The 13597-nt window shown below is 37.9% G+C and overlaps 1 protein-coding gene across 4 annotated transcripts in view; it reads left to right on the top strand.

The window, feature by feature from the left end:
* The window catches only part of OSBPL1A (oxysterol binding protein like 1A), a 70793-nt gene that overhangs the window by 35078 nt on the left and 22118 nt on the right, over window positions 1–13597 (top strand). For all 4 annotated transcript variants that reach the window (XM_081952286.1, XM_081952287.1, XM_081952288.1 and 1 more), the window contains 2 exons: window positions 3308–3470; window positions 6865–7021. In XM_081952286.1, the coding sequence (XP_081808412.1) occupies window positions 3308–3470; window positions 6865–7021 (320 nt within the window). The remainder of the gene's footprint in view (window positions 1–3307; window positions 3471–6864; window positions 7022–13597) is intronic.

Here is a 13597-nt window from a genome sequence, read left to right as displayed (position 1 = left end):
TTAGAATAGTACAATAAGAAAACAGAACTGTTACTCCAGTGGCTATATCAAAAGGATTATAAAGAGGATTACCGTATTTTTGGAGTATAAGACGCACCTTTTTTCCTCAAAAAAGAGGCTGAAAATCTGGATGCGTCTTATACATCGAATACAGCATTTTTTTGCCTCCCAAAGCCCTGCCCCTTCACCAAAATGGCCTTGCAGACCCTTATGGAGGCTTTCAGAGAGTTTCTGGGGGCTGGGGAGGGCAGAAATGAGCAAATAACGGGGCGGTTTTTGCCCCACCCAGCCCCCAGCAGCACTCTATAAGCCTCCATAAGGCTATGCATGCAAACAAAATTGACAAAAAACGGCCCCGTTTTCATGAAAAATGGACTGTTTTTCCTCATCCCCCCCCCCCCGGAGCACTCTGCAAGCCCCCCCACCCTCCCCACCCAAGCTATTCATGCCTTTTTTTAAGGTTTTTTGGAGGTTTGCAAAGTGCGAAACCTTTTTTTTCCTTTTTGAAAGCTCTTTAGTGATAGTGATCAATCAAGTGATTGATGAGCATTACATTGATCAAGTGCTATGTCAGCAGAAACACCTACGGTACCTATCTACTGTATTTCTATCTCTATTTCTCTCTCTCTGTCCCCCTACCTACCTACCTACACACACACACACTCTCTCCCTAACTACCTACTGTATTTTTCTATCTCTCTATTTCTCTCTTTCTATATATCCCTTTACCTACCTACCTACCTAACTACTCACTCTCTCTCCCTACCTATGTACTGTATTTCTCACTCCCTCTATTTCTCTCTATCCCTCTACCTACCTACCTACACACACTCTCTCTACCTACCTACCTACTGTATTTATCTCTCTCTCTCTCTATTCCTTTCTCTACCTACCTACTTACTGTATTTCTCTATTTCTCTTTCTCTCTCTATTTCTCTCTATCCCTTTATATACCTACCTACTTACCTAACTACTCTCTCTCCCTACCTTACTGTATTTTTCTCTCTCTATTTCTCTCTATCCCTTTATCTACCTACCTTCCTACACTCTCTCTCTCTCCGTACCTACCTACTGTATTTCTCTTCCCCCCCTTTACCTACCTACCTACTCTCTCCCCCCTACCTATCTACTGTATTTCTCTCTCTCTCTATTTCTTTCTCTCTGTCCCTCTACCTACCAATCTACCTACTCTCTCTCTCTCTCTCTCTCTCCCTACCTACCTATCTACTGTATTTCTCTCTATCTCTATTTCTCTCTCTCTATCCCTCTACCTACCTATCTACACATTCTCTCTCTCTTCATTTCTCTCTCTATCCCTTTATCTACCTACCTACTTACTGTATTTCTCTCTCTTTCTCTCCCTCTCTATCCCTCTCTCTACCTACCTACTTTTTTTTAAATTTGCCTCTTCAAAACCTTGGTGTGTCTTATACTCCGAAAAATACGGTATGTGTTGTCTTCACACATTCAAAGCTTAATTCTTATTTTAATCAAGCTGCTATTCTTTCTGAATTGAAACTAGGATCTGATCTTGTTTACAAGCCTGATTTGAAGTTAGAACTCAAAATAATTTATTGGTTTAGATCTGATGGTGAATTGTATGTCAATTAATTTAGACAATGAAATACACTGCAAATATGGAAGAGGACAAAATTTAAAAAGGAGTATGCAAACACAGTGTTCATTCACTATTCTGCAAATCATAGTTTGGAGAATGAGTGAAGCTGTTATGAAATCCTGGTTGAATCCTTTCTATGAGCTCAGAGCTGTTGACTTTTGCTATCTTATATAATAGCCTGCAACAGAAAAGCTAAAAAAAACTGTAACTAGTACTATTCAGGAACTATGAGCAAACTTCTAGTCCTACTCAAGCAGTCTTTTCCAACTCTGAATTCCTTCATCAGCATCAGTTGAGTTTCAACTCCTTTTCATTCTTCCAATTTCTCATTATGGTTTTCATAATATGATTGGCTACAGGGAAAGAGTCTTTTCTGTGAAGACATTTTAATTTTAAAATAACTGCTTTCCAGCTATATGCATTTAGTTGTTAAAATTTAGGCATCAAGCTAGATTCTCCCTAGATTTTTCTGAGTTTTTAATGAATAGCTTGGTAGAATGTTATAAAAAATGTTTTGTATAATTAGTTACCTTGAGGCTAACTTATATAAACAAAGGCACGGGATTTTGCTTCTTAAGCAAGCCAGGCTTAATGCTTGTTTAAGTTTTTATCATGAATAAAACTGTTTGAGTTATTAAAATGTGTAGAAACAGTGTAAATCCATACTGCCAAAGAGATGGATCTTGTGGAATTCCAGAAGTAGAAGGCACCACAACAGAAAAGATCCTACATTTGTAAAATGTAATTTTAGGTCTGCGGATAAAAGAATTTGAAAATAGGGTTTTCCTACAGGTCACACATACTGGAAGCTTCTATAGTATCTATGATACGTTAGGCTACCTTTTGACAGTTTTAAAAATCAGTACCAACATTCTGAATAGAGCTTGGAAATTAACTGCCAGGTAATAACGCTCATTTATATAATATTAGCATAATATGGTTTGAGTCAGTAAAAACTAGACAACTGAATATAGTATGTTCAATGATAATACCATTCATTTGATAGTATGATTTATAAAATGACGTGGCTATGAAGTGTGAAAGTAGTCATAGCCTTAGTATCCATATTAAATGGCAGGAGATTTTTCCTGTGGATAGTATATTCTATGTTAGGCCTATTCAGTAGTTTGGCCTATTCTATGAAATTGATCTTCAGGTAAAATTGTGACCCAAGTTCAGAGTGATGAAAGGATTATTTAGAATTGAGTTATTCACTCAAGGTCAATAATAATTGCTTACAATTGTATTTATAAACTAGAAGAATAGTGTGGGTATGCTTGTTTTACAAATTGATAATGTGCAAAATGTTTGCTTTATGAAAGCATTAGATAAATACTCGTGCAGAGGGAGGCAGAAATTCACTATATTAGTTCCATGCATTGCTTTTAATAACCGTATAATTAAACTCTGCAAATATGTATTACTTTTCATAATGCTTTAAATTTAGTTGTCAATTTTTACCTAGTGAAGTCTTTTTCTTAAACATTTCTATTTTGTAATGTTCTGAAAAGATACAGTGTGACAAAATCATAAAGCAACTGCGTAATATACCTCATTACCCTTTAATCTGCTTTTTAAAAGCTTGTTGACATGGTTTGCTTGTAAAACTGGAGCCTATTCTTGAAATATCTTTTAGTCTCACATTCCTGGGAGTGATGAAATTTTATTCATATGTGTTTCTACTTATAGGTAAGGAATCTGAAACTGGAGCATGAGCAGGAGAAAAATAAGATCTTATCTGAAGCTCTAGAAACACTAGCCACTGAACACCATGAATTAGAGCAATCGCTAGTCAAAGGGTCACCTCCCGTTAGCATCCTTAGTGAGGAACAGTTCTATGATGCTATATCTGGTAAGTGTGTCAAAATATATTGCACCAATGTATTTATGATTGGTAGACATATATAGATGTTAATAATGGATACATGCAAATATCTGTAATCCTCATTCAATTTATTGAATGAAAATTAAGAGCTTAATGAAAAAGAAATTTATGAGTGAGATTCAAAAGTTAAGTATGGTAAGTAGCCGCTCAGACACCAAATTAAGAAAGGGCGTTGAAATTATGAAAACAGGTTACAACATGTTGCACGTAGTTATTAGATTATATTACTAAAATATATCAGTTTAACTCTAATAGAATCATTCTCAGATTCAAATTGCTCTTGCTATTGCTCTATTCCCATGATGGCAAACCTTAAGGCATCTGTGTCCAAAATGGCACGCAGAGTCATGTCACCTGGCATGTGCGGCATCGTCCGTTTCTTTTCCGGGTTTCTGGCAAGCATGCACGAGTGATGATCAGCTGGCCTTTCTGCGTGCGGCAGTGCCAGAAACTGGAAGGGCTGATCTTCCATTTTCCAGTGTGAGCATGCGCTCCGGCCAGCTGATGGTCATGCGTGCCAATAACAGGAAGACTACCTGGCCGGCATGCAGGCACACGCTGGAAACCAGAAGTTTATTTTCTAGCGTGCACATGCCCCCTGGGCAACTTCTCTTCCGAGTTGTGGCCCCGATGAGCGCACTGAAAAGGTTCGCCATCACTGATCTATGCTGTCGGGAAAAATCCAAATATCTTGCCATTTCAGACAGGTGTATTTTGGCTTATTCTTTGCTTATCATCATTTTGGTGGCTAGGATGTCCATTTAGGCACCATTTTGTTCTATGGGGAAAAAACTGCATTTGGAAACAAGGAATGAAAACACTGATTCTGTGAACCTTCATGTATTTTTGAATGAAAGAATCTGATTTTCTGGTTAGATTTGAAGGAAATGTTTTTAGATTTAACATGCTAAGAGTTTGTTAAAATATGTTTGAAAGAATACTTTGCAGTAATTCACACTTCAAAACCAAAGACATGGCAATGTGAAATAGTCTAGACCAGGGGTAGTCAACCTTTTTATACCTACCGCCCACTTTTGTATCTCTGTTAGTAGTAAAATTTTCTAACCGCCAACCAGTTCCACAGTAATAGTGATTTATAAAGTAGGAAAGTAACTTTACTTTATAAAATTTATAAAGCAAAGTTACAGCAAACCCCTACCGCCCACCATGAAAGCTGGAACGCCCACTAGTGGGCAGTAGGGACCAGGTTGACTACCACTGGTCTAGACCAATATGAAACCTAGACAACCTTGATATATTCCCATAGAGATTTCCAGAAAACTATTTTTAAGTTGTGGCTTTATAATGTAACAAAAGGGAGAGCATTGTTAAATAGATGAGTGAAGAATAGTTTCACTAACTATATTTAATTAAATATCCATTCCATATAGTTTATAGCTGGTCCAAATAATTGATTTGATGAATGTAGTTGAGTGGTCCTTGGTGATTTGTAAGCTTGCTTGCTTTCATGCAGATGTTTCATTATCCATACTAGGTAACATCGCCATTGCTACTGGTAGTAAGGGAGTGCTGTTTGCTGTCAATTTACATTCTAGTGGCTTGCCTGTCAGTATCGGAGGGAGTAGTCTTAGCAATTCTTTGATTTGGCTGTTTGCTTCTTTGGTAGTTTCTTGATTGGAGCATTGTTTACTTGATTGTTGGTCTGATGTTAACCTTGGAGTTAATCTATGCTGATCTGGGTGCTGATTGCTTATGGAGAGATGCTTGGGTCTTTTTGTTCTTTTTTGGGCTGGTTGACTGTCTCTTTTGCATAGTGTAGATATGTTGTTAATGTCTATGTATCTATTGATGGCTGATTTGTCAAATTTTGGCATTTTTGGACTTGGCTTGGTCTAGAATAGTCACATTTTCCCAATTGAAACTATGGTTAAATCTGTCTATATGTTGTGAAATTAAATAATTATCATCATGTCTTCTGACTGCTATTTGGTGTTTGTGAACACTTTCTGCAAGTCTTCTGCCTGTTTGTCCTACATAGTGGTTGTTGCAGTCCTTACACTGTATGTTGTAGATACAACAACCATAACCATAAAAGGGATATGGTTAATACAAATGGCTGCCACAGTAACTTGTAACCCTAATTAAGGGCAGCAATTAAGAAGGGAGCAACCAAGAAAGAGAACAAACACTGCCCTAAGACCACTTTGTGTTTATTTAATTAGATTTCTAGACCGCCCCCTCTCCCCGAAGGGATTCAGGGAGTTGCTTTAGCATGGGTGTTGCTTTAGAATGGGACTCGGGTGTTGCTTTAGCATGACCACAAAATGTAGTATGTTGAACATGTCATCCAATCTTCTCTAGAGGAATCTGTAAAAAAGTTGTCAATATGTTAATGGTATTATAAATAAGAAAGATTTAGAAGTACTATTGATTACCAGCTGAACATGAAGTAGCAGGAGGCAGAATTAGAAAGACCAATGCAGTGCATTAAAAGAAACATTGTGCCCAATTCTTGGTAGGCACAGCTCTGTGTAAAATTTTAGGATGCTTTGGTCAAATTATGGATTTCAATAGTTCTCTAAGAGAAGTTGACACAGTTGCAACATGGTGCAAAATTAAAGATAGCATGTTTTCTGCAGCATACCTAACTGCGTATGTGTAATGATTTGCAGATTCAATGAATCTGGCATGTGCAAATTTTCAGCACCCTTTCAGTGATTTCCCTTAATGTAAATAACCACTTTCAAATATTTCCTGTGGCCAACTGAAGTTCTGTTCTTGTTTTTGGAAGTTCTCTTCCTTGGAAAAATGGGAGCTGGATGACTCCGTAAAAGAGATGGTTTTGTAAATTCTTACAGTTGGCAAAGGACTGGATTTGATCATCTATAAGAACCTGCCAACTTACACATTCTATAATTCTCTGATTGAGAAATAAAAAAGGCCCAGAATGGCTGTCTATTCTTAGATTAGACAACTACCAAGTGCAATTAGACAATGGAATCATTTCTCAAGAAAAGTACAGTAAGAACTTGGTAGGTATTGTCAACTAGAAACTGAACTTTCACCTTTTGGGAATATTGTAATACGGATTTTAGCATTAATTTAGATCCCTGTGTTTGGCAGGGATTGGTCAGAATAGCCTAGGTTTAGCCTTTTAATAACCTTAAAAACTGTGTTTCTATGACATAAGTACTCACCTACAACCTCAAGAGATAATCTTTAATGCTGAACAGTTTGCCCATCACATGTTATACAACTTCCAGTCATGCTGCTTTGGCTGGACAAATTCTGCTGTGCGTATCACGTTGACAGTCTATTAAATTCCTGTGCTGTGTATGAAGACTCTGTTAATTAGTCTGTAAAAGATTGAATAATAAATTGACACTTGCCTATCTTGTAGATTCAGAATCTGAAAAATCATTTACTGGATTTGAAACCGTGACTAGCTTCTCATTGGAAGACAGCGAGAACTCTAGTGACACCATAACAGCTAACATGTCTGAAGAAAAAGCAAATAAAAAACGAGAGACTCTATCAAATGGCATAAAAAAACACAGGTATGGTTTTGCCTAGTGTCCTGAGAGGTAGCCTCTATTGCTGTGCTGACAAAAGCTCATCTAATACCTCTAACATAGTGGTTCTCAACCTGTGGGTCGGGACCCCTTTGGGGGTCGAACGGCCCCTTCACGGGTCACTTAAGACCATTGGAAAACACATATTTTCGATGGTCATAGGAACCGAGACACCAATTCTATGTTGGGGGTCACCACAACATGAGGAACTGTATTAAAGGGTCGCGGCATTGAGAAGGTTGAGAACCAGATAATCTAACAGATAATTGGAGATACTGCTACCTCTTCTCTGGAGAAGAGAGAAAAACAATAACAGCTGCATCTTAACAGGAACACTTTTCTTTTTGATGAATATTGGGGGGGGGGGGGAATGAAGAATATTATGACTTGATCATAATGCAAACTAAATAGAAGAATTCTTAACAATGCACGTTTCTAATTCATTTAAATTAGTCTTATTAAAATCAATACTGTCTCTTATTTCTTCATGATTTTTTAATGTTTCACTGCTGCTTTTCCAGTTACTTGATCTCCTTCATCTGTTTATACCAATTAGAGCTAACTTATAATTTCAATATACAGTATGTTTAAAAAAAAACCATTAAGAGCAAAAAAGTGACCCTGGGTAGAAGAGTTGCATTTAGTTATTGCTCCTTAATCTGTTCTTTTTTAACTGTATCAAAGAACAATACTTCCTCAGTTACGTGTAACAGATACCTAGTTTCTCAGGTTTCACTATAGAGAGAACTTAATACGTGTACTTTTTCCCTTCCAATTTGCATACAGTTAAAACGAATCTCTACTTGTCATTTATTATTCTGCTTATTCTATTTATTTTTTCTTATATAATGAAAATAGGAGGTATGTAAGCAAGTTAACTTTATATATCTATTAACAGCTGAATATTTATGGCTGGCCTCAGTGATGCATTTTGTTTGGACAGTATAGATATAAAGAAAGACAAGGGGAAACTATGATTCCTTCACATCTTGAATAGAGCTGGGGGAAGAAGCAAGTTAAAATGATTATGAAGTGAGGAATTTTTCTTACCTTAATTACCACTGGATACTAGTATCCAGTGATGGCTAACCTTTTTGTCCTCACATGCCAAAATTGCATGTGTGACAGCGCGTGCATGCCCACAATGCAATGCGCTCCTGTCCCCTGCGCATGCATGCCTGACCACCCTGTGCTCTTCATGTGTGCGCACAACCCTTCCGTGCTCTCCCAATGCATGTGTGCTTCCTCCATGCCCCGTTTTGGGCCTAGCAAGCCTCCTGGGACCAAAAACAGGCTGCTGGAGGGGGCGCACTCCCCCATGTGCTCCCTCCCATGTCCCGTTTTGGGTGTGGCAGGCCTCCCTGAAGCCTCCTGAAACTAAAAACAGGCTGGGGGCACACTGCAGCCCCCATGCTTCCTGCAGCCCCTCGCATGCACTCACAAACCTCCTGTCCCCCACTCATGTGAACATGTCTCCTGCATGCGCGGCAGAGACTCAAAAATGAGCTGGTCAGCAGGCGGCACGTGCGCATGCGTGATGGAGCTGAGCTAGGCAACGGCTCACATGCCCGCAGAGAGAGCTCCGCATGCCACCTACAGCACGCATGCCATAGGTTCGCCATTACGGGTAGTATCCTTAATTTCCGGTATTATAGTATCCTGAACCATTCCAATGATATCCCTAAGATGCTTGCATCCTCTGACCTGCAATATGCTAAATAAATAATTATTAAGTTTCTTAAGACAGTTGGATGCTTTTTCTGTGCAAACAAACAGTGGTAATTTCAATGTTGTTTTAAGCATTAGAAACAAGCCGTAATTTGGCAAGTGTCCATAAAACATTGTAAAATGCCATTGCCAAAATTGTAAACAAGAGGTGATTGGAGCCTCCAGGCTCTTGTTTCCTATTCCTCTGAGGTTTCTTTACTTTCCACTACAGATGTCTCTCATTATGCTTTTGGATCATTACATTTTCACATCTCTAATCTTGTCCCATTTTTTTTCCTTCTTTCCCTTTTTTCTTCTTCTGTATTTATCAACAATTAAAGATTATTACTGGATTTTAATGGAATTGGGGTAGCATTTTGAAAACACTGAGTTAGGATATTTCTTGAAAAGTAAAATCGAACCGCATGGGTGCATTTCAATTATTGGTGAATGCCCTCTTCCAAACTATATTTTGCAATTTGATCTCTTTATCTGGCATATGTCTGCATGCATATTGATGTCAATTATCATGCCTCTGTGGGAAAACAAGTCTAAATTTTGCTTTGCAGCAAACTTCCCCAAGGAGATAAAGCTGTTCAATGTTTCTAGTTATCTTGGGATTTTTATACAGGTTGCTTGCCTTGTCATCTAATTACGCTGCATTTGTAGCATAAATATGTGAATGTTTTATCATAGGGGTGGGGTATTTATAATTATGTATTTGGGTACAAGCAAGATGTGTTATTGTACGCGTACAGCTACTTTGTTTTAATTCTAAACATATTTTGGGTGAAAGTAATAAATACCTATTATGACAACAACTGTAGTATTGTTTATGTTTCATACAAAAGAGAGATCTGGCCGCAATCTTAGAGTTCAAACTATTGTGATATTTTTGGTTAGGGAAGACAATTTTTAAGCACCCTCAAAATCTGCTGTATTGGCACCAGCCCAGAGTAGACAATACACTGACAATACACACTGATTCTATAAATTGAAACTTTTCCTACTGGAGTATATGATTCCACTTAGAAAAAAAAGATACTGTAAAACTTTTTTAAACACTTCTTTAAAAATAATTGCAAAAAGACCCTGGAAAGCCATATTGGATAATATTATTTCAAAATTACTGAATGCATAAGCCAAGAAACACATTAAGCATCAGCTTCTCAAGTAATCAAATCTGTCATTTATTTTTCAGATTTTTTTAATCTTACCTTTATTAATTTATAATGAAGACGGCAAACATACATAATACTCCTTCCTCCTTTTCCCCGCAGCAACTCTGTGAGATGAGTTAGGATGAGACAGAGTCACTGTCCCAAAATCATCCAGCCAGCTTTCTTGCCCAAGGCAGGACTTGAACTCCCAGTCTCCTGGTTTCTAGGCCAGGACTTTAACTGGTACAGCAAACTAGCTAAACTATATAGAATATTAATATGATTATCAGTGCTCATTTATGTCATATTAGATTTTTAAAAATTGGTTCTCCTTATAGATTGTGTAAAAACTGCCTGTCATATCTGTATTTGATAAGAGATCATATAATTTCCTACCTACTCTGTTGTCTCAACAATTGTGTGAAATTTATTAAATTGAGTGATTTTGACTAGTTACTATCTCAAGTGTCCAAATTTGAATCTGGACAGCTCTAGGAACTCCCTAAGAATAGAAAGTTGGATTTTTACTGTTCCCGTGGACATTTTCTTTGTCCACAAGTGCTTTGTTGATGGTATAAATAGTTGGTTTATTTGTTTATCTGCTGTGAAGGAGTGCCATTTGTCAGTGAGACCAGAAATTAACGGTAGAATGGATAAGGTTCTTTCTGCCTTCCTCTTCTTTAATTCCCGTACATTACAGCACTTTCTGTGGGAACCTCCACCATACACCAGATGAATTGACAGATTTTCTCTTCAACATTATTTCAAGGGAAGAATTGGAGGTGGGGAAAAGTGCATCTTGGGCCAAAGCAGTATGTTTGTGGAGTGAAATGAATAGGGAAGCAAGCTATTCTGCTTAGAAGACAAGACAGAGTTAGCCTTCGAAAGTACCTCAGACCTGGATTAAGACAAAAATCAGAGTGAAAAAGCTTGGTCCTGATTGGCCTGGGTGTAGAGAGGCATGAAATGGAAAAAATGCAAGAAATCACTTTTAATGGCTGTTATTCTAAGTCAGGATTTGTCGCTAAGGATTTGCTGAGCAAATCAGATTGCACAACAAACCAAACAAATGCAATGGTTTCAACTGCTTCCTACCATTTGTTCCACTGGTATCTAAACACCCCAAAGTTGGAAAAGTCAATGTAGCCTTTGAATAAGTTAGAGATTGAGGAGCTGGGGGATTTTTTATTCATTTTGGGAGGTAAAAGTTTATATGTACAGATTGTTTTGGCTTTGGATTTTTTTTGTTGGGGGTTGAGTGGGTAGAATAAGCCGTGTGCGTGCGTGCGTGTGTGTTGTATCTGTATCTCGATAGATAGGCAGGCATACAGAGAGAGAGAGAGAGAGAGAATACTTGTTTGTAGCATGTGTTTGCTTGCATATTTTTGAGATATTTTTGGTGTGGACAAAACTGTGTGTATTTTCCATGTTTATCTGCGTAATTGTCTATGCATCACTAGTTTGCTTTCTATAAAAATTGATATACTGGGAGAGAGAGATTTAATCATCTTATACTGAAGAAGAAACAAGAATAGGACCACAAAGTTTTCAGTTTTTTTAAACCTGCACTTTTGTAGTTAAGCAAGAGGTAGGGAGAATATATCAAAATAGAATTCTAGGTTCAAATATTTCAAGCCATGGTAAAGCAGACCAGGATTTTCAAGCATATTCAACCAAGAATTGCACCGTAGTTTGTTATTTCAAGCAGAGGTAGATAGCCATACAAACCACAATTAGGGAAAAGACATCCTGAAAGTGTTGTCTGTGAATATCTGATAGAGATAGACTTGGATATGAACAATGGTGGAGCTAAAGCTAAATTCACATAAGAAGGATTTATTTGCTTTGCTGTGCTTTTTTTACCCTCCTGGGTCACTGATATAATCTTGGATTATTACTAAACTATTGAGAGAGTTTTCATGTTCTATGTTTCTGTATATATGTAATATTGAAAGTACGTGGTTGAAGAAGCTAAGAATACCAGGAATATTTGCAAAACCAAAAGTATGACCAACATTGATAGCTACTGCTCTGGATCTAATGTGCACCCTGAGGAACAAAACCAATACTTTCCACTTGATGAGAAACATTCTTACCAACTTCACTATTTCCAAAGGGAATTTTTATTCAAAATTCCTAATTTTGATCCAGACTAGAAGTTTGCCTTTTTGGCATGCACTAAGAAGTGTATTCTTGGAGTAGCATTACCATCGAGACCTGAAGAGCATGAGTCAAACAGAAGAAATGAAGATTTCCAAAGTTGGCAGAAAAGGGGGGGGAAAGCAACTAAACCCCACTGCTTAATGGCCACAGCTTTTTGACAGTTGAAGAGGAAAAATAAAAGGGATGAAATGGAATATCCTGAAAAAAATAACCAGGTACCAACTTGTTTGAAAACACTATATTACAACATTTTGTAGTCGATTCTGTTCAGTAAATGAAAAAAAAATCAATAATAGTCTGTTTCACATATTGAGTCTTTCATCCCAAAATATCTGAGGTATCTGAATCCCTTTTTCTGTCACACCCAGGATCCCATTTGACTCCAATGGCTGATGATATGGTCACTGCCATCTTGAGGCAGAAAGCGCATGAAAACTTTAGTGTAAGCCATGAAATGATCTTAAAGTAGGCTAAGAAAACAAGTATACAACTCTATAACTTTCCCCAAAGCTATGACAAATGGTTTCCAGCCATTTGCAGCATTATAGTATCACACCCAATGCCCACCCTCCATGCTCTGAACTACTTCCAAACATTAAAGTTGGTCCTTTACCTTTAAAAGATGAGGCCCATTTTTATGGGAATAACACTCACATGTGAAACTCGAAAAATTAGAATATCGTGCAAAAGTTCATTTATTTCAGTAATGCATCTTAAAAGGTGAAACTAATATATGAGATAGACTCATTACATGCAAAGCAAGATAGTTCAAGCCGTGATTTCTCATAATTGTGATGATTATGCCTTATAGCTCATGAAAACCCCAAATCCACAATCTCAGAAAATTAGAATATTGTGAAAAGGTGCAATATTCTAGGCTCAAAGTATCCCACTCTAATCAGCTAATTAAGCCATAACACCTGCAAAGGGTTCCTGAGCCTTTAAATGGTCTCTCAGTCTGGTTCAATAGGAATCATAATCATGGGAAAGACTCCTGACCTGACAGTTGTGCAGAAAACCACCATTGACACCCTCCATAAGGAGGGAAAGCCTCAAAAGGTAATTGCAAAAGAAGTTGGATGTTCCCAAAGTGCTGTATCAAAGCACATTAATAGAAAGTTATGTGGAAGGGAAAAGTGTGGAAGAAAAAGGTGCACAAGCAGCAGGGATGACCACAGCCTGAAGAGGATTGTCAGGAAAAGGCCATTCAAAAGTGTTGGGGACTTTCACAAGGAGTGGACTGAGGCTGGAGTCAGTGCATCAAGAGCCACCACACACAGACAGAGTCGGGACATGAGCTTCAAATGTCGTATACCTCTTGTCAAGCCATTCCTGAACAACAAACAACGTCAGAAGCGTCTTACCTGGGCTAAAGAAAAACAGACCTGGTCTGTTGCTCAGTGGTCCAAAGTCCTCTTTTCTGATGAGAGAAACTTTTGCATCTCATTTGGAAACCAAGGACCTAAGAGTATGGAGGAAGAATGGAGAGGCACACACTGCAAGATGCTTGAAGTCCAGTGTGAGGTTTCCA

Source organism: Natrix helvetica (genome assembly GCF_964273705.1).
Source record: "Natrix helvetica genome assembly, chromosome: 4".
NCBI lineage: Eukaryota > Metazoa > Chordata > Lepidosauria > Squamata > Natricidae > Natrix > Natrix helvetica.
The sequence above is the reverse complement of the archived record's forward strand: the minus strand, read 5'-3'. Positions and strand labels throughout refer to the sequence as shown.